At 40.7% G+C, this 23,469-nt stretch overlaps 1 protein-coding gene and 1 long non-coding RNA gene across 2 annotated transcripts in view; both read right to left on the minus strand.

Annotated features, from left to right (window-relative positions):
* Positions 1-23,469, minus strand: part of LOC127142384 (uncharacterized) — a 90,348-nt gene that overhangs the window by 56,304 nt on the left and 10,575 nt on the right. The gene's annotated exons all lie outside the window — the stretch shown is intronic.
* wnt6b (wingless-type MMTV integration site family, member 6b) lies at positions 1,207-23,372 on the minus strand. Its single transcript, XM_018704812.2, has 4 exons — positions 23,226-23,372; positions 13,674-13,894; positions 6,024-6,328; positions 1,207-4,832 (listed from the first exon to the last, which is right to left on the minus strand). The coding sequence occupies exons 1-4, from the start codon at positions 23,303-23,305 to the stop codon at positions 4,371-4,373; spliced, it is 1,068 nt and encodes a 355-aa protein (XP_018560328.1). The 5' UTR covers positions 23,306-23,372; the 3' UTR covers positions 1,207-4,370.

Here is a 23,469-nt window from a genome sequence, read left to right on the forward strand (position 1 = left end):
TTATTTTTCCCTCCCTTGCCGCTCATTTTTCTATACTGGCCCACTCATTTCTCATTTTTGTATAATCCCATGTTCTGCTCCTCCTGTTGTTTTTCCTGCAAGTTAAAACATACAGTCCATACTGTGCATGGTAAATAGAAGCCAGGACCACCAAGACTCCACTGTAGGAGATAATGGCAGGACTATATTTATCTGACTGATCTATGGAAAATGACTGTCTGCAGCATAACACTATAGAGCCATTTACAGTGGCAACCCTTAATTAATGCTTTGTGTGAGGTTGTGTTTGTGTGTGTGTAAGCACCTTGAAATCGACGTAGGTAGAGACAAAACTCATCTCTAGCGGGGACGATGTTGCATTCCTCAGGCACTGTTTCTTTCTCAGAGGGACACATGGAAAAATACACCCATTCTAACCTGGACACACACATATGCACACACACACACATACACGCACACACACATGCAGCCACATGCACACAGATGTCGACAGGCAGCTCTATTTATACCAATGCTACAATAAATCTATCTGCTCACTTGTCTATTTTCTCTGGCTTTGCCCATACAGCAGTGAATGCCTGCACAGCTTTAAGACAGAAGCAGAGGAGAGGAAAGAAGAGTAGAGGAGAGGAGAGGAGAGGGCAAAGGAGTTAGGAGACACAGGGAAAGAACGAGTGCACCATGGCATTTTCCTCCACATGGGCCTACCTCTCCATGTCTTAAACACAACTGCTGGCCCAACAGCTACACACCACTGTGCAACAAATTCCTGGAAAATAAGAACTTGTGTCAACTTGTACAGCTCAAACTAATACAGGGCAGCTTTTCTCCCCCCCACCACCCCCTCGTCTACTCATTTCTACAGTATAAATACCTTAAAACAACACCTCTTTTTGTTGAGTGGGAAAAAAGAATCTAATCAAGGCGGAGGTGCAGAAAGGATCTAGCTTGGTGAAAATCATCCCTGAAGTCAAAACCTAACTTGACCCCGTGCCTGTGTTAAAATAAAGCATGTAATACTCACAGCTCCAGAGGGAAAGTATACATTTAAAGTATACATTTCAACAGGTTGAAATCTCTGCTCCTCCTTGCAGGTTATAGTATTTAGTAGTCGGGTCCTGCACATGGAAAGATTAGATTAAATAAAGACATGAATGTTTTACTTTTTACCGGAATACTGTTTTGAATGTGAGTCATAAACAGTGGTCACTTTCAACATTTAGGTTTAATGAAATTGCAGTGGAACATCCAGATATGAAATGTTTTCTGTAGAATACAACAGTGAAGAGCAGGATGGAATCTAAAGCAAGATATCACAAACTCCATTGAAATAAATGACAATGGATGAATTCTGTAACATTTTCTCTACAAAATGAGTTGAATAATGTAACTGTCATTGATTTCTGCTTTTTGTCACTATTACCACATTTCTATACAATGCCTTTACGGCCTTCTTCCATTTACCATATTCTGTTCTTTCCAACCAAACCAATAATAATGTTCAAAAACTGGAAGGACTCGGCATGTGCTTCATTTAACACGTGAAGATATTAAAATGGTTCTAGGTTCACATTACTGGTCAGATCAGAAAAAGAGAAGTACATAAAATCATGGAGGATTGTGAAATTTGACATTGTGTTGTGTTGTGCAACTATTCTACTTTTATTCAAGCAGAGGTGCAGAAGTTATAGCAACACAACTGCTTAGGATCATGAACTGTAACATCACCCAGGCCTTGTGTCATTAAGATGAAAGCTGTAGTGATGATAACAAACTGAGAAGCTGGTCACGGGAGATTACCTTATACAAAAATTTACTGTTTTGCCACACCAGCCATGATAAAACCCTATTCATCCTGTTCATCAGTGTGTGTGACTGGTGTATCTTTAATCTTATTGCTGTGCATGTCCTAACTGCAAAATGTGAAACTTTGGGGCATTTTTCATACAAATGTACGTGGCATTTGTCTAAAAATATGTGTGAAGATGAAATGAAATGTTGTGTATCACTGTGTCAAAAATAAAATGACTATAGTCAATAAATGTACAGTAACAAGATGACAAAGCGACTGCTAATTTTAACAGTTGCGGTCAGTGATGAGGGTGGTCATTTCATTTGGCCCTGCAAAAACTTAACAAGGTCACTTTGGGAACATCAGGTAGATCTGAATGATGATACGCATCCAACTGTGAGATCAAAACGAGATGATTCTGAATCCTCAAGGGTAAAACACGATCTTACCTAAACACTCACTCAAACACAGACAGCAGGTTGAAGCAATGTAGTACTATAGTTCAGTATGCTCACTGTACATTGTCTGGTAATAAAATTGAAGTGTAAATGAGATGACATGATAGGTTTATGGGAAACATACTTCCCCTGAAAATGAACAACAAATAAAAGGTCTTGTCTGCCTCACGCAGAGACAGAGAGTCAAAGAGCTGTGTGCTTCTTATAACCAATACAATGCAGTTTAACATCAGACAGCAACTTAAAGATATATAGAAGGTACTGTCTGCTGAATGGATATGATGATAACTGGCCAACCTGCACAAACACATAGTCACACGTACTTTCAATCTCACACATGGACACAAACATATGCACATACAGTATCAAATAAAAGCTAACATCCAAAGTGCATTATTACATTAGCCCTGTATATCATAACAGATAAACAAAGTACATCATATACATTTTTCTTTATACCAAACAATGCCATGTAAATAAAGGTTTCTCTTTTGGTTTACAAGAAACAGCCAACCCCAAAAGGTCTTATTGCCAAACTACTGAGGAAGTCCACGGCAGCCGTCGCATCCAAAGTGCTTCTGAGAGAGATGGAAGTGAGTAGTCTTGTCATCATATCTTTATATAAATAACAGTCTTTGCTGGCAGGCCAAGTCCACACCTACAAACCATGGTGTTGACAGCATTCTTCAAATATGATACCATTTCCCTTTTTTGTAATTTTTTGACACACTAGCAGAAAAAAAAAAAAAGTCAAGACCAGCATCGTTTTGTATTTGGTGTGCTTGTTCCATGACAGGCTAACTGGCTAACTTGCAAGATTTTGGGATGGTATAATACAAAGATGCTGTGATTCTTGGCGCACAAGAACTAGAACATACAACTACACTGTTACACTGTTCAGTAACAATCATAATTTTATGATCCATCATTTTTCTGTGATGCTACAGCATACTGCAGATAGAGAGCAGTCTCTGAAGGACTTTTAATACCAGATAGTACAAGAAAAAACATTTCAGAGACCTAAAAGGCTTCATAATCTTCACTGTGGCCAGTTCATGCAATAAAGGAAAATAGTTAACAAAATTATTTGCATCAATACATGTTGATGCCTAAAACTCTTTGGTTTGAGATCAACACCACGCTCTGTCACTGAACTGGTAGTGGAGGGAGGCGATGCTAACAAACTGTGTTAGCTGGTCCTCCAAGCATAGATCCTCCTCTTTCTATTCAACTCATTCTATTCCCTCTCATTGCAGTTTGTGAAGTAATCACTCAATTTAATCTATTTGTTTGTGAACATGGACACAAATTATCTTTTTTTTTTGGGACACTCAAGCATGACTTTCAAAATAGTGTATCTTAAATGAAGACGTGAATCAATGACGTTAATTAACAGCAGCAGACTTGCAAGGAGGGCATTGGGGTGGATGGTAGGTGTATAAGTGACCAAAGACCAGGGTCTGTATCCAGAGTCCTGTCTGTGGTTAGGTTTAGGCAGCAAAAGCACTTTGCTGAAGGTTAGAGAACGATGGCTGTCTTGGTTAAGTTTGATAAACACAGTGTCTGAAGTCACTGTGAAACCAGAACATGATCTTTCACTAACATTAAGTGCTCTGAGTGCCTAAACATAACCATAAAAGTTTTATAATGCTGTAGTCCCTACAACTCGATATGTTACTCTCATGAGATGACACTGATCGATTACAATTTGTGACTATTTCACAAACTGCTGTGAGACTGGACTGTTTCTTTAGATGGAAAACACAAATTTTCACATTCTTTGGTCCTTTTTCATAAAGAAATGAAAAATAGGTAGTTCAGAAAAGAAACACTTATTTTGCTTCTTTTAGTCCCTCTTTCCATTGGTTCCATGTGGCTGTATTTACTTTCTGCACCTTTCGAACCTTTGGCCAGCACTTCATGTCTTTCTCTAAGTCAAACGCAATTTGCAATTAAATTTTGGGAGCACTGTCTGATTGCAACTGGTGCAAAAGGATCACCAGGAAAGTCCAAACCCTTTCCTTCTTTCACACTGTCCAAACTAAAGCAAACACCTCAAAAAGTAACAGAAGTAATTTTTAATTAACCATGTCATTCTGACTACTCTCAACCTCAGTTCATCAGTGACAGAGACTAAGCTCTTTTCGGACCAAGCACTTCTTGCACTGGACCACACAACACCAGTGGAAACGACACAGACAGTTCTCCTCAAACACCACCGTTTCCTCCCGGTAGCCACGCTCGCAGCAGAGCAGATCACAGCCGCTGATGTCCATGGCTGTGCTGTTGCACATGCGACCCCGTGTCCCCAGTGAACCTGTTTTCCGATTTGCGAGGCAGAAATCGGGTGACTCGTCTGAGTAGATCAGATCCTGCTTATCTGGTGGCTTTATGTTCTGGCCGACAGGGATCAGGGTCTTGCCGTCGTTGCCGCCCATCACCTTGGAAGCGCCGTTGAAGCGCTCCAGCAGACGGTCTCCCACCTCGCGGAAATGAGGCATCTTTTTCCAGCACGTGCGCAAGGTGCACGAGCCCGACAGTCCGTGGCATTTGCACTCTGTCCGCATGTAGAGCTTCACTGCCTGGAAGGAAGTGTGGGTTTAAGGTTATGGGTGGTGGGGCAGAGGAGAGAGGTGAAGAAACAGGTCAAAAAAATGGAGAAAGAGATGATTGATCAAACAGAAAAAATGGACAAACGAACTTGTACCCTGAAATGAAGCAGAACTGCTTTAGACAAATGTCAAGTTCTCCAACAAAGTAATTTATTATGATATTTTCATGATATATCACAGGGAAAGCCATCGGATCACATGCACATGCACACACTCAAACACACACTGATAGATAGGTAAGATAAAAGTAGACGCTATTCAGAAGGAATTTAACTCCACAACCCCCCTCTCCCTCCACGTTGCCTCTGGCCTTCCTACATCTAACAAGCCTTGACAACAGATCATTCACTTATACTGCACATAATTAACCCATCACATACCCACACACACACACACACACACAAAAACACTCACCTGTCCATAGAACACACACACACATACTTGCAAAATGTGCATACAAGAACACATTGCATGCATGGACTACATCGCAAATCCTCCAATACTCTCCTCTCTTCCACTCTACCTGTCTTTGACCCCAACAAAAATGAACTTCATAAACTTTGTTTTGCTTGTAAATGTGTCAACATTTCTGCAGGTGGGTGTAACAGACTGACATCAACAACACTGACAGGTAAAAGTTAAGTCATCTTGGATATTTTTCTGAGCTACACTATAAATTGAAATAATCTAACTTGTCTGAAAAGTTGTTACTTCATCTCCGTTCTTTCGGTAGCACGTTAACTCGTCGTGGCCATAATTCATTCTGTGTTCATGCAAGCAACAAAGAGGAACTTTAAACTTCTACAGGGGCTGTGGAAATGTTAGAAGCTATCTGCCTCGGAGGCTTGAAAACAAAATGTGTGGCACGTTCTTGTTTTTGTGTTTCAGAAACCCGATTCTTGTCAGAATATCAGCTTACGGCACTACACAAATATGCCTGGGAGCGATGTCTTTCTCTTTTCGCATGTTCATGGAATGTAGAATATTCCACAGGACAAGCAGCACCTTTGCTACGGAGTGTGGTGAAACATCAGACCTGTGTTAACCACAGGCGTGACAGTAGTACGAAGTGCATAAATGTTGAGGTCAGTTTATTCCTAATTCTACACATTCAGAATATTAATATAGGAAACTGGCATTTATTATGAAACTATTCCTTACCAGCCGCCCAGCCTCATTGTTGTGCAGGTCGATGAGCGTCCTGATGTCGCTCTTTCCTCTTCTCCTCTTGGCATCCATGAACTGTTTTGACTTTTCATAACCAAACTCCACATCATCTCCACAGCCCCCCCACTCCCACTTGACTCCATCCCCAGAGGAGGAAGATGAAGGCGGCCTTGGAGGTGCTCTGTTCCTGGTGGCCTCACAGCCACACTGCAGGAGATCTCCCATACTGCAGGCCTGGGTCACAGCATGCGTCACCCCAGCTGCTGTGATGGCATAAACAAATGCTGTCTCCCGAATATCTAAAGTAAATGAGACAAGCAAAAGAGGGGGTTTAGTTTGTTGAAGTTTGGCTTGCACACAAAGTCTCCAAAATGCAGAAGCAGGGTTATTTAAGTGATATGCTGATATCAAATGACACAAAGAGAAATCTTTATTTAAAGGAATTATTCATAATGTAAATTTAAACAGGCCAGTGTCAATGATAAAAGCACTAATTCAAAGTTTACACAGCGTGAAAACTTGAAAACTCTCAACATTTTCATTCAACATTTCATCATTACACCACATCACATTCAGTCATCTGCTGATTTTTTCATTGACATATGGAAGTCACTGCATTTGATCAACAAATGTCCTCCACAATCAATCACATGATAACAACTAGGAAAAAGAGAGCTCTACAAGTGCAAGATGCTAGTTTCCATCCATCCATTCATCCAGGCATCTGTCCCTCCATCCAGTCAGTCAATATCTCAGCTACATGGAACAAGATAAAAGCACCTTTGTCTCAGTCCTGGTCCATTACTACAATCTCAAGCGTCACTGGATTTGTAGTGCTGAGAGGGTGGCTCTCTCTCTCTCTCATGCACACATATACATGCAGTCATACACTCATACACACCACAGCTGCTGGTTTATTTTGGGTGCAGAGCTTAACACTCCTGGCCCAAGGCATGTCCAACCACAACTGCAAATTGATCGTCTGTCCTCGCCGGTGGCTTCAGCATCATTTTCACCCTTGGTTCAACACATCTTTATCCTCAGTTATTACAGCTATTGTCATTCGCTCGACCTAGTGGTTTGAAATAAGAGAATGCTCCTAAATATGTCATTCATTGTCTTTTTCTGTACACTATTGACAGTGACATTTAAATTGGTCTATTTTGCTGTTGTTATGAATAAAACTGTTTCAGACTGTTTCCACTAGAATTGAAGGAGAATCTTTAAAACAGTTGATCTGGGACAAATCTAAAACCTTCCAGGACGTTCAAATCTTTTTAAGCTTCTGTATTTAGTTAGTGGCATTTCATTTAACCCAAAGCCATATCTCATTCCTCTATGCCATAGAGCTCAGTTTTTGTCCAAAAAGTATTAAAGACACAAAGATTATTTGGCTTGCTAAAAACTACAGTTCCCAGGAAATTACTGAGTTTTTTTTTTTTTTTTTTAAAAAAAGCACATGCATTGTATGTGTCCTGTTTAGAGATTTGTCTTCAGCAGGAGTGAATGAGAGAACAACAAGAGGAGGGGGATTAGCCACATTCAGACACTGGATGTGTGTGTGGAGACTAAGCAGAGGACTTTTATTTCTCAGAGCTGGAAGGCAGTGAGCGTGCAGTCACCACCATCAACATTGCCAACTCCATATCGCATGATTCAGTGAATGGGATTCATTAGGAATGGTAACACACACACACACATACACACACACACACAGAATGGATGGCGTGCGACGAAACCTGCACACCCCAGCACGCCGAGATATCAATACCAGCTGTACACCCCAACACCCAGAGAGGTCTCAAATGCAGGCAAATTAGTGTGTTTGTGTGCATGTGTGACAATATGTATGTATGTGAAAAGTATTATTTTAAGTAGATTTAAAGCATTTATGTAATTTCACAAATAGTCCGTTTGTCTAATGGTTTTTTTTTTTTTTTTGATCTATGGTTCATGTTTGTTTGGGTAGCCAGACCTAAACATGAACCAGGTTGAACCGTGTGTGGCTTGTGCATGGCAGTACATAAAGAGTATTTCTGCAACTGTGTGTGTGAGTGTGTGTGTGTGCTGCATGCCCTTGTTACAGCTCAGATAGACCACACCTTACTGTTCCTGCTGCTCAGCAGAAAAGAGAGTTTCAGGAGCAGCAACATAGTCAAATTAAGATGTGTCATCTCCAAAACATCCCTGGGTTTATTTAGAGACACGTGTGTAAAACATCAGCACACAACTCATTATTAGAACAATATGGTGATAGTAACACTAGCTGTATCCAAACAAGCTGGGAGCCTGTCCTGATGTCCTCAGATGCACTGGTGAAACACGGAATTTAGTACAGAAAGCCTGCATGAGGCACGTCATTTTGACATATGTTTCTTTTTGGCAAAAAAGTGTTTGTCCTATTACTTTTTTCCTGATTTAAAAACAAAAGGTTCCAAAAGGTGTCAATGACTTGGAGCAAAGTATGAGTCCACTAAATGTGGACAACAGACAGCAAGTAGAAATGAAAATGATAGAACAACGGGTTAGAGAGAGAGAATACAGAGAGAAAAGTATTGTTATGCCTAAAAGAAGCTATCAAAAATCTGATGATTTGAGGCACCCTGTTTCATATTTTCCTCGGAGACATGAATTCCAAACAAATTCCCTGCCATGGCGGGTGTCTGGGCCTGTCTACGTCTGCTTCTAATTCCAGAAGGCCCTTCTGCAGGAATTAGCACATATTCTTTTAATACTCTGACTTTTAGTCCAAGACACTGGTACTGGTACGTCTGTACATTAAATCTGATACGTTACATCTGAGACTATGACCTTGCAGTCTATATAAACAGAAGTTAAAAATACATTATGTTTTCTCGTAGACTCAAGTGTTTATTCTGTGGAAGATCTGTTTTGGTGGGTTTGGTGACACCTGCCCTGACTGATGATCACATCCAAAGATATTTTTCCCAATGCACAAAGATCAGGAGTTGCTCTGTGAGCTGTGGAAGGCTGCAACACATCCTGCAGGATCTAGTCTGCCAGAGAGTGGCTGAGGTAGAGGACAGGTTGGGACCTACTAATACAACCTCAGGTGCATGGAAATAACTAAAAACCCAAAGACCACAATATTTGGACTGATTCTGATTCATCAGTGAAATAATACATTATCTGTCTTCTCATCTAACAGAGAGAACATGCACCCAGAAAGACCCCTTTTCACTACAGTCATGGGTCCACTTGGTGGCTAGCAGCAGAATCTGGTCAGGTCCAAAGTATATACTGTATATTCAGGTTGGGTAGGGTCCAACCACACATCTTAGCTCTGTGTGATAAAATGTCTTATACACAAGCGGATCTGAGTGTATCCCATTCTCTGATCAGGTGGTGCATCATGACTGGCTGTTTTCAGGCCCCTTTCTAATCACATGTAATTAATGCACATTAGGTTTGGGTAGGTTTTCAGCTGGTCTATTTTGGATTGGGTTCAGAAACCTCAACAACCTCCACATCTCTAAATGTGGGCAGCGAGACAAGGGGCCAATCACTGTGCCATCCTGGTATGTGCTCATGCTTGTTAAATCTTTGATTAACTATTTCTGATTGATAACAAACAGGACCATAATCAAAGCAATGCACAGGTCTGGAAGCTAGCACACAGTCAATTTATTTAGACCCAATCAGCATTTTATGTATGATGCTCTCAGTGTACTTGCCAGATTTGTGACACAAAATCACACAAGTCAAACCTTGAAGAGTGTTTTCATTATCAGGTCAGGGGGAATCTCTGCTTCACACTGTCTGCCAAACCTACAGTAGAGTACTTCTACTCACTGCCTTTAACTACCAGTTAAATAGGCCACAAGAAAACACAAAGTGTGCAAAGGTGTAAACATGTGTATACATGTCTCTTCACCTGTGTGTCTACCTGTGTAGATCATTAATGAGAAAATTCTGGTTTAATTAATGTGCAACGGTTGCACAGCCCAGAGCAAGAGTCTTTATTTATTCTACAGCAGTGCAGTATTCCACACAACAATGTATCAGGACTTTCAAAGAAATGCCGCAGCATCCCTTATGTGATTACCAGCATCACTGTATGCTCCAGGGTCTGTGTGTTATTTAAACACAGCAGAGATCAAGGAACAGAGGATAATAACCACCAATTAATGACGAGAAACCAGAAATTCAACCTTGTTTTGGAGCTAACTACGAGAAAGGTTCATGTCCAGAAGAAAGAACGTTTTGATTCTGACGCAAAATAAGTTGTTGCTCATGTGTCGACATGTTCATTCATTCACACTTTTCGCAATAAACGTGTGAAATGGCCGTGTTCCAGTAAAGTTGTGAAATCACCTAAAACCCCTATTATACAAACACGCACGCACACACACACGCATATTTCCACACCTCACATTTTCAGTCTTCAGTCAAAAAGTAAACATTTGCACCATGCCACATTTAATATCTGTGTGTTTGTTATTCAGTGTCCATGCAGCTGCATATCTAATGTACCAATTATCGTGTTCATCATCCAAAACATTATAAGACACACATGTTGACATACAGCATCCATGCTACAGAGGAAGATTAACTAATGAACACACAAACGCAACACAAGTGCAGAAAGGTTTATATTTGAATAATGGGTGCCGATAGCCTGGAGATGTTTTTGTAGAGTGGAGACAGAAAGAAAGATGGTTCAGCCAGGTTGGCTGGTTACGCTCCAGACCCAAACACCCTGTGGCTTTGTTTTCACTGTACAGTTTGGACTGGAGGTGTGTGTTGGTGTATAACCACACAATGAAATATCCTTTGTCTGAGGGTTCTGCAAAAACAAACCAATTTACTTGGTTTATCATCAGTAACATGCAGTGTATTTAAAGTACGGCATTTTGACTATTTGCTAATTAGATTATTTGGGGAGTTGAGCTTCAACTGGAAACCCCCCACCCACCACCCACCCACACACACACACACACACACACCTTCACCTGTGGCTGAGACAGGAGCGTATTCTACAGCTAAAGCAAACATGTTTGTTTAAATGAAAAAATAATAATAACTGGCTGTATCAGAAATGAAGGAAACAAAAACACTGTCATGCATGGACACAGAGATGAATGGACTGAAAGCTATCACAGACCTCCACACCTGTTTTCATCAGGACTGTCTCATTGTTCCACAAAGAAAAACTTGTGTCATCAGAATGATTTGAAGGAGTGTGTTATCACATAAAACTCTAAACAGAGGCCAATGAGGTTAAGTAAACCACTTAGAGAGAGAGAGCATTAAATACAAAGGCACTTTTATTTTGACGTTTACTGGTACTAGCTCATGACAAACAGCCATTAAGAGCAGATCCAGGTAATTGAGGACAAAGACTTCAAAACAGTGGAGCACTTTGGCCTCCCTTATAGACAGGCAGGAATTTATGATTAATTGCTAGTCTGTCTTCTACTGGTAGATTCTTGCCCTCTCTCCCTCTCTCTTCCTCTTTCTCTATTTCTTAATCCATCTTTCTGTCTTCATTCTTTTTTCTCCTTTCTTTCTGTGTCAGAGACGCTGGCAACACTAGAGGTGTCACAAATTCAAACAACATAACAGTCAAAACAGTATGCTTTTTAACCACGGTTACCATATACATTTAACCATAGTCAGCTACGTGAGTTACTAAATGTCAAATTTTCTGATGGCATGAAGCCAAATTATGCTCATGTGGATAGCTGATGTCTTCTAATGTGGCACATGCCATTATTGAACTGTATGGTTCAAGCTTTCAGAGCATTTCTGCAGAACACTCCAGAGTGGCATCCTGCTCATTAGCTTAGTAATTTTTTACTAAAGTAGTGCCAATTACATAAAACCTGAAATCAAAATTTTGGTATGAATTTCCTTACTACACCATATAACACAACTACATTTGAAAACCTGCATTTTAAGCAACAGGATAGACAAAAGGTGCTTCTTTAATAAAACTTCAACTTCACAAATGTTTACATACTTCTCCTAAAGTTACACAATGACTGTAGAAATGCAAAGTTCTGACTCGGGTCTTCTATTTTGATTGCCATGACCAGCAAAACTTTTTTTGACACATCTAATTACTATTTTAGCCATTTCTGATTAATTTAAAAAGTCATATTTTTCAACACCTTGACGCTGAATGCAACAGCTCCGCAACGATATGTTTGAAAAACTCAAACATGTATGTATTCCAACTGTCACGTTTTTCTTTCCAATGCAAGATACATAATTTTAAGAGTGTTTTACTTCCTGACATTTCTTTAGACTTAGATTGAAAATTACAGTTCAGTCTTTATTGTTACATTTTAGCATATAAAATCACTTGGCTTGACCAAAAATGGATTTAATAATATGTTTGTCACATACTTTATTGTATATAAAAATTACTTATTGCCTGTTTATTGACTAAACACACAGATAAAGGTCCTCTGTAGTACTAGTCAAAAAGAGACAGGCAGTTCTCTATGAATCTAATCATACAAGAGGAAAACCAACACAGTAATTGCAAAAGACCCAGCACTGACCCAACATCAGTTATATTACAGACTTCAAAGAGCTGGAGGAAGAAGTCAAGAGATCTTTAGAGAGATGTTCAGAGAAAAGGCAATCTTAGCTGATCATTTCAAGCGTGCCCAATCTGATGAAGAGGAGAGTCAGTCAAGTGTGAATACGTCTGGTCTGAAATACAACAGCTGCCCTTGTCTGTTGTGCTGCCATCAGACAGGGATCTGACCTCAAGTTGATGTAAGGCCGTTGGCTGTGGTCATGAGGTCATGGGTTCAGATTCAGACACTAACAGATGAAAAATGGGACATGACAATGTTTTTTTTTAATGCAAGTACCAAGGATCCTATGAAAAGCTTTTGGAAGGACTGATGGAGAGAGCTAAGACGATTAGGAGAATTTATTTCTCCTCCATCGGCCATACGTCTGAAATGGTTAATGGTCAGTGTTTTCACTTTTTAACTTGACTAAATCCACAAACAACTGATAGGACTTGTTTAATGGAATCTGGTTGAAGCTTACACTTATGTAGTCAGCACCTACCTTGTAAAAATGAATATGTTTCAGCCTGTGTTAAAGGAATAGTTAGGCATTCTGGGAAATACACTAATTTGCTTTCTTGCTCAGAACTAAATGAGAAGGTCAGCATTACCTAGTCTAATTTATGCTACAGTGCCAGGAGATGACACATTGTGCCACATACATATTGTGGTGACCCCAGGAAGTCACAATACCCATCATAGAAACAGTCTCACACATAAATCTCTGTAACACCACAAATGATCATATTTCATCTTCTGTTTTTGTACAGATTAAACAAATGAGAAATAACATGCTAATTAGTGAGTCTTAGAAGTGCTGGCAAGAGAATTTTATTACCTTTCGGACTGCCCACAGTTTTCAGTATTCAAACTAAACTAGCTAAGAGGGTGCTGGCTCCAGCTTTGATACTGAATCGACAGATGAATGAGTGGTATTGAAATTCTCATCTAATCTTCTGCAAGAGGCAAATGAGCGCATTATTTCTCAAGTGGGTATAAATGTCACACCAAATTGGATATTATGGGTGAAGGACAGACAGGAAAAAGAGAGACACAAAGCAAAACTGCACAGATTTATTCCTCCCCTACTCACCTTGCTGGAGTATTTTGCCAAAGTACTTGTTGTGGCTGGTGCAGTTCCACCGGCGGTACCTGAACTGATACTGGCACTCCCTGACGCCCAGCCTGGCTCCTTTGGCCACCTCACTGACAATCTCCGGCTGAGTCTGGCACAGCTCAGCCTGCTTCCCCGCCAGACGCTTCGCCTTTCTGCAGATACTGTTGGGATCCATCACCAGCGGACTGCCCACTGCCCTACAAGAGTTTAAACAGTGTCCAGTGTCAGAGAGGAGAACAATCTCAGAGTGACATGACAACAACAGAAGGTTAACCATGCTCATTTCGTTGAGTAACACCTGTTAACTTAATCACACAGTACACAATGTGGCTGCACTCATCAGCAGCCACAAACCAAATGCAAACTAAGTTTTTTTTCCTGTGGCTACTAAGCCTGCCAGCTCTACCCACCACATCTCAGCCGTGGCGACAATGTGCCTCTTGAACAGGCACGTGGGAGACAAGAAAGCACAGAGTTTCCCAGAGGCATCTTCTGACATCACATTCACAGTCTGTATTTTGCTATTGGCCTGCACTTGGAAGAAGTGTGTGGTCCTCACAAACTTGGAAGTCACACAGTTGGAAGTCTCTTAACAGACAGGCCGTTTACAGTTGATCTTAATGCTAAGTTGATTTTGGTAAACCAGAGGGCAGACTTTCTAGATTTCCAGATGATACAACTTCTCTGGAGATTTGTGTAGCAGTTAAGAACTTCACTGCTTAAACCACACATTCTCCTCAAATTAGCCCTCCTTAAGAACTTCCCAGATTAAAACCATCCAAATGAAAAGTGTACATATTATATTACAGAGAAGAAGAAATAAAAAGAAATATTTAAATGTTTAGCAAGATAAATCAAGCGTGCCTCATGTGGTTCAAATATTTTAAATATATATACACATATCTTGTATTTGATGTATACACACTGTGGACCTCCTCAATAGCTTTGACAGATTGAGTTTATATAATATAGATAAACAGTTTATTCTAACTCTTAATGGGACAGAGGGGCTTGCTTCTACCACTCTGATGCAATGCCAGCCTCTGTGGCCACTTCAGTGGCATTATGGGAGGGAGGGGTTTATAAGATGACTTTATTTCTATTCTTATCTTTTTTGCATTTGCAATCAGCCTGTACATTCTACTCCTTCTCTCTCACCACCGCTTTCATTTACTCCATCTCTCTCTTTCCTCCTCTCCACAGTTGGTTTCTAGTCCCTGAATTGCAGCAGATGTGACCCATAACTTAAAGTTTTCCCATGAAATAGGAGTCAGAAGGCATGACATAGAGAGTGCGAGAGAGAGTGAGCAAAAGACTACCTCATAGGTTTTCATTCAGCCCTGTGCCTGTTAACTGCACTGCCTGATATCATTCATCTGCTTCGAGAGTTTGTTTTAAGAAGCAGAACAAACACTCTGCCCATCCCCTCTCCTGGCGGTCTGATACCAAGCAAGACATTTGCACAGACACACACATGCATTCACGTTCATCCTTGCACGCACTTATATGACAGACTAACATGTCAACACATGAATGAATGAAAACATTATTTATTGGGAATCTAGTGTCAGCCTTTTAGCCAATAACAACATGGAAAGCAAGATCCAGATGCAAACAAATACCCACCAGTACTGAATGACAATGGCAGAACAATGGATTTCAGTTATGTAAAGCATTCCAATAATTTCTCTGACGAGAAGGAGGAGCAAATGTACTTAATCCCACATAATCAGCCATAATTTATGGTGTATAATATGAAAACCTGCAAATTATAGTAAAAAAATAATAAATGTACTTGCACATAAGCATAAATATATGACTGCATCAAAGCATGCATACACTGTCTACATACACACACACACATCTGTATCCACACGCCAGAAACAGCTACTGTTGCATTCCTTCTATGATTATTGGGGGTGTATTGACAATATTGCTATGGAAACAATGCTGTATTTTCAATACAGGTGCTCTGCCTGTGCATTGTGCGTGCGTGTGCCTTTCTTTAAGTGTGTATGTGTGTGGCAGTCACACAGATAATTAAATCATACAGACAGTCTGTGTGTGTGTTAATTAGCAGGTACATGTACAATACTTAGCAACACACACTCCCACTCTACAACCACTTATTATCTACCCACTGCCATCAGGAAGTGTGTGTGTGTGTGTGTGTGTGTGAAAGAGAGAGACAGAGAGAAATACGGATGTCCATGCATGCCAGTGTATTTCTATGCAGTATGTTCAAGTTTTTTATGGATGTGAGAAAGACAATTAGGTTGTTTGTGCCTATGCATGTGCGTGTGTGTATGTGTGTATCGGTTAGTGTGCTTATGCATGTGCATGTGCCAGGGGCAGCTCTGAGAAGCCAGCTCTGTCAGCAGCTCACAAAAACCAGCCTGGTTTTTATAATGGGAGGTGTAGAGTTGTAAAACTAGTGAATGTACTAGATGGAGTTTTGTTCTGAGTCCTTTGTCGCTGTCAGAGAGAGAAAATGAGTCTGAAAGTGAGACAGAGACAGTTCGACAGCATTGACAGAGTGAAGAAACTTTCCTAAGGGTTTTTTTTTCTTTATCACAAAAGAAAATACTGCAAAGTGGACTGATAAAAGAGATACAGAAAGACGGCATCTGGTGGAAGTGAAGATGTAACAGTCATTGTAAAATAGCAATTTGTGTGTACTTATGCACTTTGTGATGGACTACTGTTGCTTTGCTTCGCTTCTAATATTTCTCCCCGGGCATTCATTCACCACACTCTCTTTTGCACTGCACAAAAAACCCACAAGCACATCCTTTAAATGTTGTGCTGGATCAATTAATTAATTGATTAATTTGCTGGACACAGCCACAGTCAAGAAGGGAAGCCTCACATAATTTTCCTCACACTGTCTGAACCGTCGCGCAATGCTAGTAGAAGGCAGTTCTGATAGTCTGCGTCGGCCTGTCTTGGATAGAAATTTAGAAACGGGGCATGATGAGGAGAATGGAAATGTGGGTGTGAATCTGAAAGTGAACTCAGGTGGAAAAGCGCATCGCTGGAGATATACCCAAAAATGGGGTGCATTAATTGGATAATGGGATGACTGAAGGCGCCCAGCATTCTTGCCCTTGTTTGGAGAGTGAAATATTCAAGCCTGCATCGCTGCGAGGTGGAGTTAAAAAAGGGAATAATTCGCCTTAGACTTCGAAAAATGCACATTGCAGTTGTGAAGACAAGCAGAGAAATAAAAAAGTATTAAAAAAGAGATATATGTGTCTGCAGAGGACACAGGGAACATTACTGAAGACATCAGAGTCACATGCAGTGTTGTCTACTTTTTTACTTCTTTTTCACAGAGCAGCAGAGATTCAGATCTTCAGTAATGTCACTTGTCTCATGTCGTCTCCCTATTCTTTTTTGGTCAGTTAGAAATGCTGCTGCGGATAAAAACTGTAAACTGTATACATTTGTATTCCTGCTGGAAATATCTTGTTTGTCTCCTGTTGTTGTCCACTGTCACCCTCAATGAGGGTAAAGCTACTTAAATAAGTGTACCGACTCTACTGCATCATATGCAGATCAATGCGACCCTCTTAAAGCTCAAATAATTTAATGGGATGGTTTGTGTTCATACTTGCACGCACATGCAGTTTGCACACACAATCTTGCATATACACATGCATATCTACCTAAGCTGGTGTATTTACTACCGTGCAGACCTGCACATGGATAAAGGCTCACACACACACTTGTGAGAGGGAATTTCAAAGTCACAATCAGATCCCTCACATGCAAAGTTCCACTATTTCTCAGTCTGTCATTTGTGGTACAGCTCCTGAGTGGATAAGAGATAATGCAAAATGCAGACAAGGATGTGCAGTCATTGATATTATCAGGGCGGCTTTAAGGAAACACTGTCTCGGATGAAAAGTTCTTCATAATGATAAGGTCCCAAAACAGAGACACGTGGACATACAGTGAGAGATAAAACAAGACAAAGTAACAAAACTATCCAAATCAAAAGCACTGATAGCAGAACTGTTAGCGCTGTTACCACTTGCAACAAATTAACTGCCAATACAGAAGTAAACCTTTACCTTGTGAATGCATATATTGTTTGGAAAATGTGAATAACGTCTAATCAGTGATATGTTTTTACATTAGTTTCAAAAAGTTTTTTGGATGGAGTTTTCCATAATGCACTGTTGCAGACAAGTGTGGAAAAAAACAGGCTGAAAATGATGATATTAGAAATAAACGCCTTATTCTGGTGTTTTCTGGGCCCAGAGGTGGGTCAGACAGAGATTAAACATTGGTGCTCAGAGCGACCTCAGGTTTCATTAAGGATCTCACGGCACCATAAATAAAGTGCTGTACTGTACGGGGCCTTCTTTTGTTTTTTTCACTCCGCCCACGAATGAGTGAATTTCATCCCTCCTTAATCCCTCAAGTATGCTGGAGATGAAGACAGTCACGACAAGCACAAGTCTGAAACACCAGAGTGAGAGAGAAAAAGAAAAAGGGTCAAATAGAGACAGCGAGGGAGAGATGAAAAAAATTATGTGTGTGTGTGTGGGGGAGTTCAATGTGAGATAAGGAGGAGACATAATGAGATACAAAGACGTGATAGAGAAAATGAGGATGAAAATCAAAACACATGTAAAATTTCTCTGCAGTCCCAAACTAATTCTGAAAACGGATGGGAACAAATTCAGCACCCTGCCAGCTCTGCTGCCTGAACAGTGTGAGAGGGTCAGAGTGCCATCAACAACAGCTTTTCTGTTTTCCTGACCCTGCAGTCTGGGACATGTTGATCACTTTCAAACATGTCATGTTGTTTTTGTCATGTAAAACAAGGGGTTGAGAACAGCGAAATTTGCTGCAGTAAAAAGTTTTCAGCGCTCATAATTTGTAATGCACCCAATTTAAACAGGAGCAATAAATTGTGACCAGCAGGAAGCCAGCACTATTTAACCAATTTCACAATAGAAAAACGTCCAAAGTTTGTTCCATTGTACAGTGACACACCCAGCAGCACTGATGGCCAAAAGATAGAAACCGTCAGAAGAGTTCTACGCAGACGACAAGGAGGCGTGTGAAAGGTGCATGGCTGCACTCTGTGGTTTATGGAGCTCAGGACTAGATATATAATATGGAAAGCACAGCTAATAACCCAGGGCTGGGGTCTGACTGAGAAGACTGAGGCTTGCACAGAAAGATTTTCTTCTTTTTATCCTGATGGTTGTTTTTACTGTTGTGAGTGTCCTATATCCTTTTGTGTGTTATGTTGCATCTATGTCTTCTTTGACCTATTGCAAATCAGTTTTCCCCTTGAGGGACAATAAAGATCTGAACTGAACTGAAAGACTATCACACATGGAACTGAGTGGAGTGCTAGCAAATTTAACACAGAATAGCTCCATTACGGTAATTTATGGTAAGCAAAGAGGGTCTATACACTTTGTTTTATGCTGTTCTTAACATGAATTAACAAATAACATTAACAAGCACATCTGCCAAGCTGTGGTATGTTAGCTGCTGAAACAGAGATGCTTCCTGCTACTGCCTTTGTCAGTGGTGTCTGTCAGTAATCAAAGTGGATGTTGTGAGTGAGGGTATGATTGATTTCCCTGTGCTCAGACATTGAAAGGATGTATAGTTCCACTGGTATTGTGGGGTGTGATTAAACCACTGAAGGAAATTCTACCTAACTCATTCATGAAAATGTCAGTGGCCACAGATGTTATCAAAATCTTTTGTGTTCTCTGATGGGAAATGAAAATGGTAACTAGTCCGACAGCTGTGATAATTTTTCTATGTTTTTTTTTTTTACATTAACAGTAAGAAAGACCAGGAAAAGAACTCAAACCTCCAGGAAACAGCAGCTCCTTCTTTACACAGAACTCTGCAGGGCATCCAGACCCATAACAACGCAGGGTAACGTTAAAGCCATGTTAGCTCGCAATGTTAGATTTACATTTCACCACAGCTTCAGCCAACCTCCTCTAGTTACACACACATTTGACCATTTCTTGGACTATTTTTGTTCTCTGCCCCGTATATATATAGTTCTGGCATATACTGTAGCATGAATGTCAACAAACCCACATGTACACATAAACATGTTTAATTTGGTTCTCTACCTGATGCCAAACCCACATCGTCATTTAAACTTTATCTGTACCCATCTCCCTGGTCCTGATTAGACATCTAGCTTTTCAGACTAGGAGTGGAGTGGACAAGATAAGATCTGTTACAATGAAACTCTCTTCTGGTGATGATGGCGGTTCTGACTCTACAGTTTGTGTGTGTATGTATGTGAATGAGTGCATTTTTACATCTCTGGGTGCATGTTAAACAGATTAACCAGAATCCACTGATCAAGATGTATTTGTACTGACATACACATAAATACACAAAGGACAGAACTTCAACACACACACACACATAGACTCAGTGCGTGTGCACCTGTGGGCCTGTGGCATGCTCCAGGCGGGCTGTCCGCCAAACTGGGGCTGTGACAAACACACCACACACACACACACACACACACACACACACACACACACACACACACACTCAGAGAGCAAAGTTGGCCCTGCTAAGCATTGCAGTCAAAACCAGTATAAGAGAGCAAAGGCATTCCTCACTCTTGTGGGTCTCTGAGCTGTGCTCTCAGGCCAAATGATTAGAGCACTCTAATCAGCAGAGGCTCTGAAAGGACAGCTATCTCCCGGCATTTCATCTCTCCCACTTTCCATCTCTCACTGCAGCTCCCTCTCTCTTCCTTCAGCGACAACCAATCTATACGATAGGTATTTTCCTTCAAAAGAAAAGCACGACTAAAGACAGACAGAGATAGAGACATTCAAGAGGAGCGAGCATGAGACTGAGAAGGAGAGATGTGCTATGGTATGTCCAGCAGCTTTCAACAGAGAGCATCATTGTCCTGGCAGACTGGGGGGCAACCCACAGGTGTGGCTTCACCCTAACTGCACCACAGTCGGGCACTGTATGTATTTGAGTGTGTGTGTGAGTCAGTGCATGAATATGCGCTCGCGTGTCAGTGTGAGCAAGTGTGTAAGCGAACAAGTGAGTAAGTGAAAGAGGATGACAATGTATGTCAGTGGAAGTAGATGATTTCTTAGAGTTGATTCTCTTAATCCACTGCAGCTTTAAAATAAATGTCCTGAATCCTGTAGAATGTGCTGCCAATAAGAGGGTGACATAAAGATTATAGAAATGGGCAAAATTTAGGCAATGCTTTGTTCTCTCAAACAAGTTAAGCTCTCCTTGTGAATTAAGTCTAATATGCAAAGGTTGGTCTGAGTGTGAGGCAAACATTCACTTGTATTTTATTCCTTGTTAAATTCTTTTCTGTCTTGCATATGACCACACCACAGATTAGGAACTGTGTTTGAAGATATGCTAATAATGGTGCGATGATAAAGGTTCATATCATATTTAGTGTATACAATTTTTAAAACCTTAGATTCTAATTTGAATTGGTTTAAGATCCATTACATAACAGGATGTTACCTAATTTAGCCCAAGTAATCCAAGTGTTTGAAGGCAGTGTAATAAATTACTGATCCCTCTAGGGATCAGATTTTCTCTCTTTGCCCCCACAGCTGGGTCAAAGCACAGCTCAGTGACAGATCTGCACCCTCTGGCTAATCTGATTTAGTATGTCCTATACTAAGCCACATACATTTAAAAATGTTTCTTTTTCTCTCGATTTTTGCTCATTGCCCACACTATTCCTAACATTTTTCATATCACATACTACAGCTTTTCAAAAAGCTCCAGAGTGAATCAGAAATCAACAGCCTTGTATTTCTGTGAGGACAGAAAAGACAAGTTTTGGAAAATTATGACATAACAGTCTAGTGATTGTATGGCAGTAAAGTTAAGAGGACAATTAGCCCAATCAATGATCTCCCATTTTAAAAAGTGAATAGAAATGATCACCCAGTTCACTTCTTGTCGTGAACTAGTTTTTATATTGATTTAGTTGCAACTTTGCGATTACAAAATAGTGATTTGATCAGTTGCAGCGTAGACTGTTCTGTTTGTCTGGTCAACAGCATTTTTGGGCCACAATCAAAATACTGTTTCATAAATAAAAAGAAGAATATGTGCAAAAGAACAAAACATGAGTCTGGCTTAATAAAGATCCTGTGCAGGTTTGATGATGGAGTGAGGGGGACAGAACAGAGGTTAACCAGCTGAGCCTCAGCAGAATAACCAGGCTATCTGCCCCTCTCCTAAGCAGATGTGGAGACACATCCTCTAAAGCTGCCAGTCCATCTACCAGTCATACAAGGACATACAGAAGACTTACACAGCCTCTGTGACACTACATCCCACACTGACCTTGACTGGGCTGTGAATGAACAGTGGGAGGATTCGCTTGAAAAAAAAAAAAAAAAAACACAAAGCATCACATTCAAACACTGCTACTTTGCAGAAGTGTGTGAGTGAGAGAGAGAGAAAAGAGAGAGAGAGAGAGAGAGAGAGAGGACTGAAACACTGGATGTTGTCTAATGAGACACAGCACACAAGACAATGAAAGCACAAAAAAGACAGACAGACAGAGACCCACATTATCAGCAGATCTGCAGAAGCTGTCTGTCTGTCCAACTGTCACACTACAACACACTACTACTACTACACACCTTGCAAAGCTGAGCCTATGTGGATTGTTTTATGATGACATATCCACTATGCCCAGAGGGCCACCTGACATTCCTCATTCTGACACCCCCCCTCCCCCAAACCCACACACCATCAACACCACCTCCACCAATCTCCCTGTCCTCTCTCCTCTATGTATTACTGCAGGCAATGAGCAGCCTGTCTGACTTCAGGCTGAACACCTCACCCTTCCAAAAGATGCACTTTAATGAACGTCTTTACACTGGAAAATCAGTCTAATTAAGACAAACTGTGACTTGTGGGTGTGAATTTTCCAGTGTTATTCTTGGGTCCAGGCAGTTTGCAGGGAATTCCTTGCTTATCAATCACAAGTTCATTCTTGGTTAATGGTGCACATAAAGGATTTAGCATTATTTAATTCAATGCTAGAAAAACATAAACGATAATTGTTTGAATTTCTTGTAAATGCATTCAAAGAAATTTACTATTTACATTTAAACAAGGTACTTGTGTGTATCATTAATGATTTATCTGATTGTTTAGTCATTGTTTATGGATTTTCTATATGGTGCGATTTCTTCTTTCACATCCTGCTCTTGTAGCCTTGGTTGCGGAGCACATTTCGCTCAGTTAGGATGATCATACTTGTCTTTGGACCAGACTCTCGGGATGGCCCGGGAACAATCTGAAGCAGTGTGTGAGTATTTAGGTGAAAAGCCGGTAAGCTAATGCTGAGTGATGGTGCTGTGTGTAAATATAGAAAACATGATTACACCCCGTGTTTGTGCGCAGAAATCAAATCAAACTGAGTCTGGTGATATCATTTAAATCCCTGGCTGACAGGGATGACACAGAGAAGCATAAAACACGTGGTAAATAGAGAACACTTACCACCAGAGTCCGATGATATTGACCGGACAGAGCAAGATAAAGAACAGGGCCAGCTGGATCCGTGATAGACGAACCGTCATGATGAACGCTGCAAATCCTCAAGGAGATTCCCCAGCAAAGTTTAAACTGACTCAGCTCAGCCAACACCGAGTTGGATTATTTCTGAAACACATAGGAGGTCCTTGTTTTCTGGCGGTACGACTCAGCAAAAAATCTCACTGGAAAGTGTCTGTCAACGAGAGCG

Source organism: Lates calcarifer, linkage group LG1 (genome assembly GCF_001640805.2).
Source record: "Lates calcarifer isolate ASB-BC8 linkage group LG1, TLL_Latcal_v3, whole genome shotgun sequence".
NCBI classification, from domain to species: Eukaryota; Metazoa; Chordata; class Actinopteri; family Centropomidae; genus Lates; species Lates calcarifer.

Excerpts from the sequence above, each read along its gene's own strand:
- wnt6b (XM_018704812.2), bottom strand. The coding sequence starts at position 23,305 with ATGACGGTTCGTCTATCACGGATCCAGCTGGCCCTGTTCTTTATCTTG. Across the intron at positions 13,895-23,225 it reads AATATCATCGGACTCTGGTG|GGCAGTGGGCAGTCCGCTGG; the intron begins GTAAGTGTTCTC and ends AAACTCTTGTAG. Across the intron at positions 6,329-13,673 it reads TGGCAAAATACTCCAGCAAG|ATATTCGGGAGACAGCATTT; the intron begins GTGAGTAGGGGA and ends CATTTACTTTAG.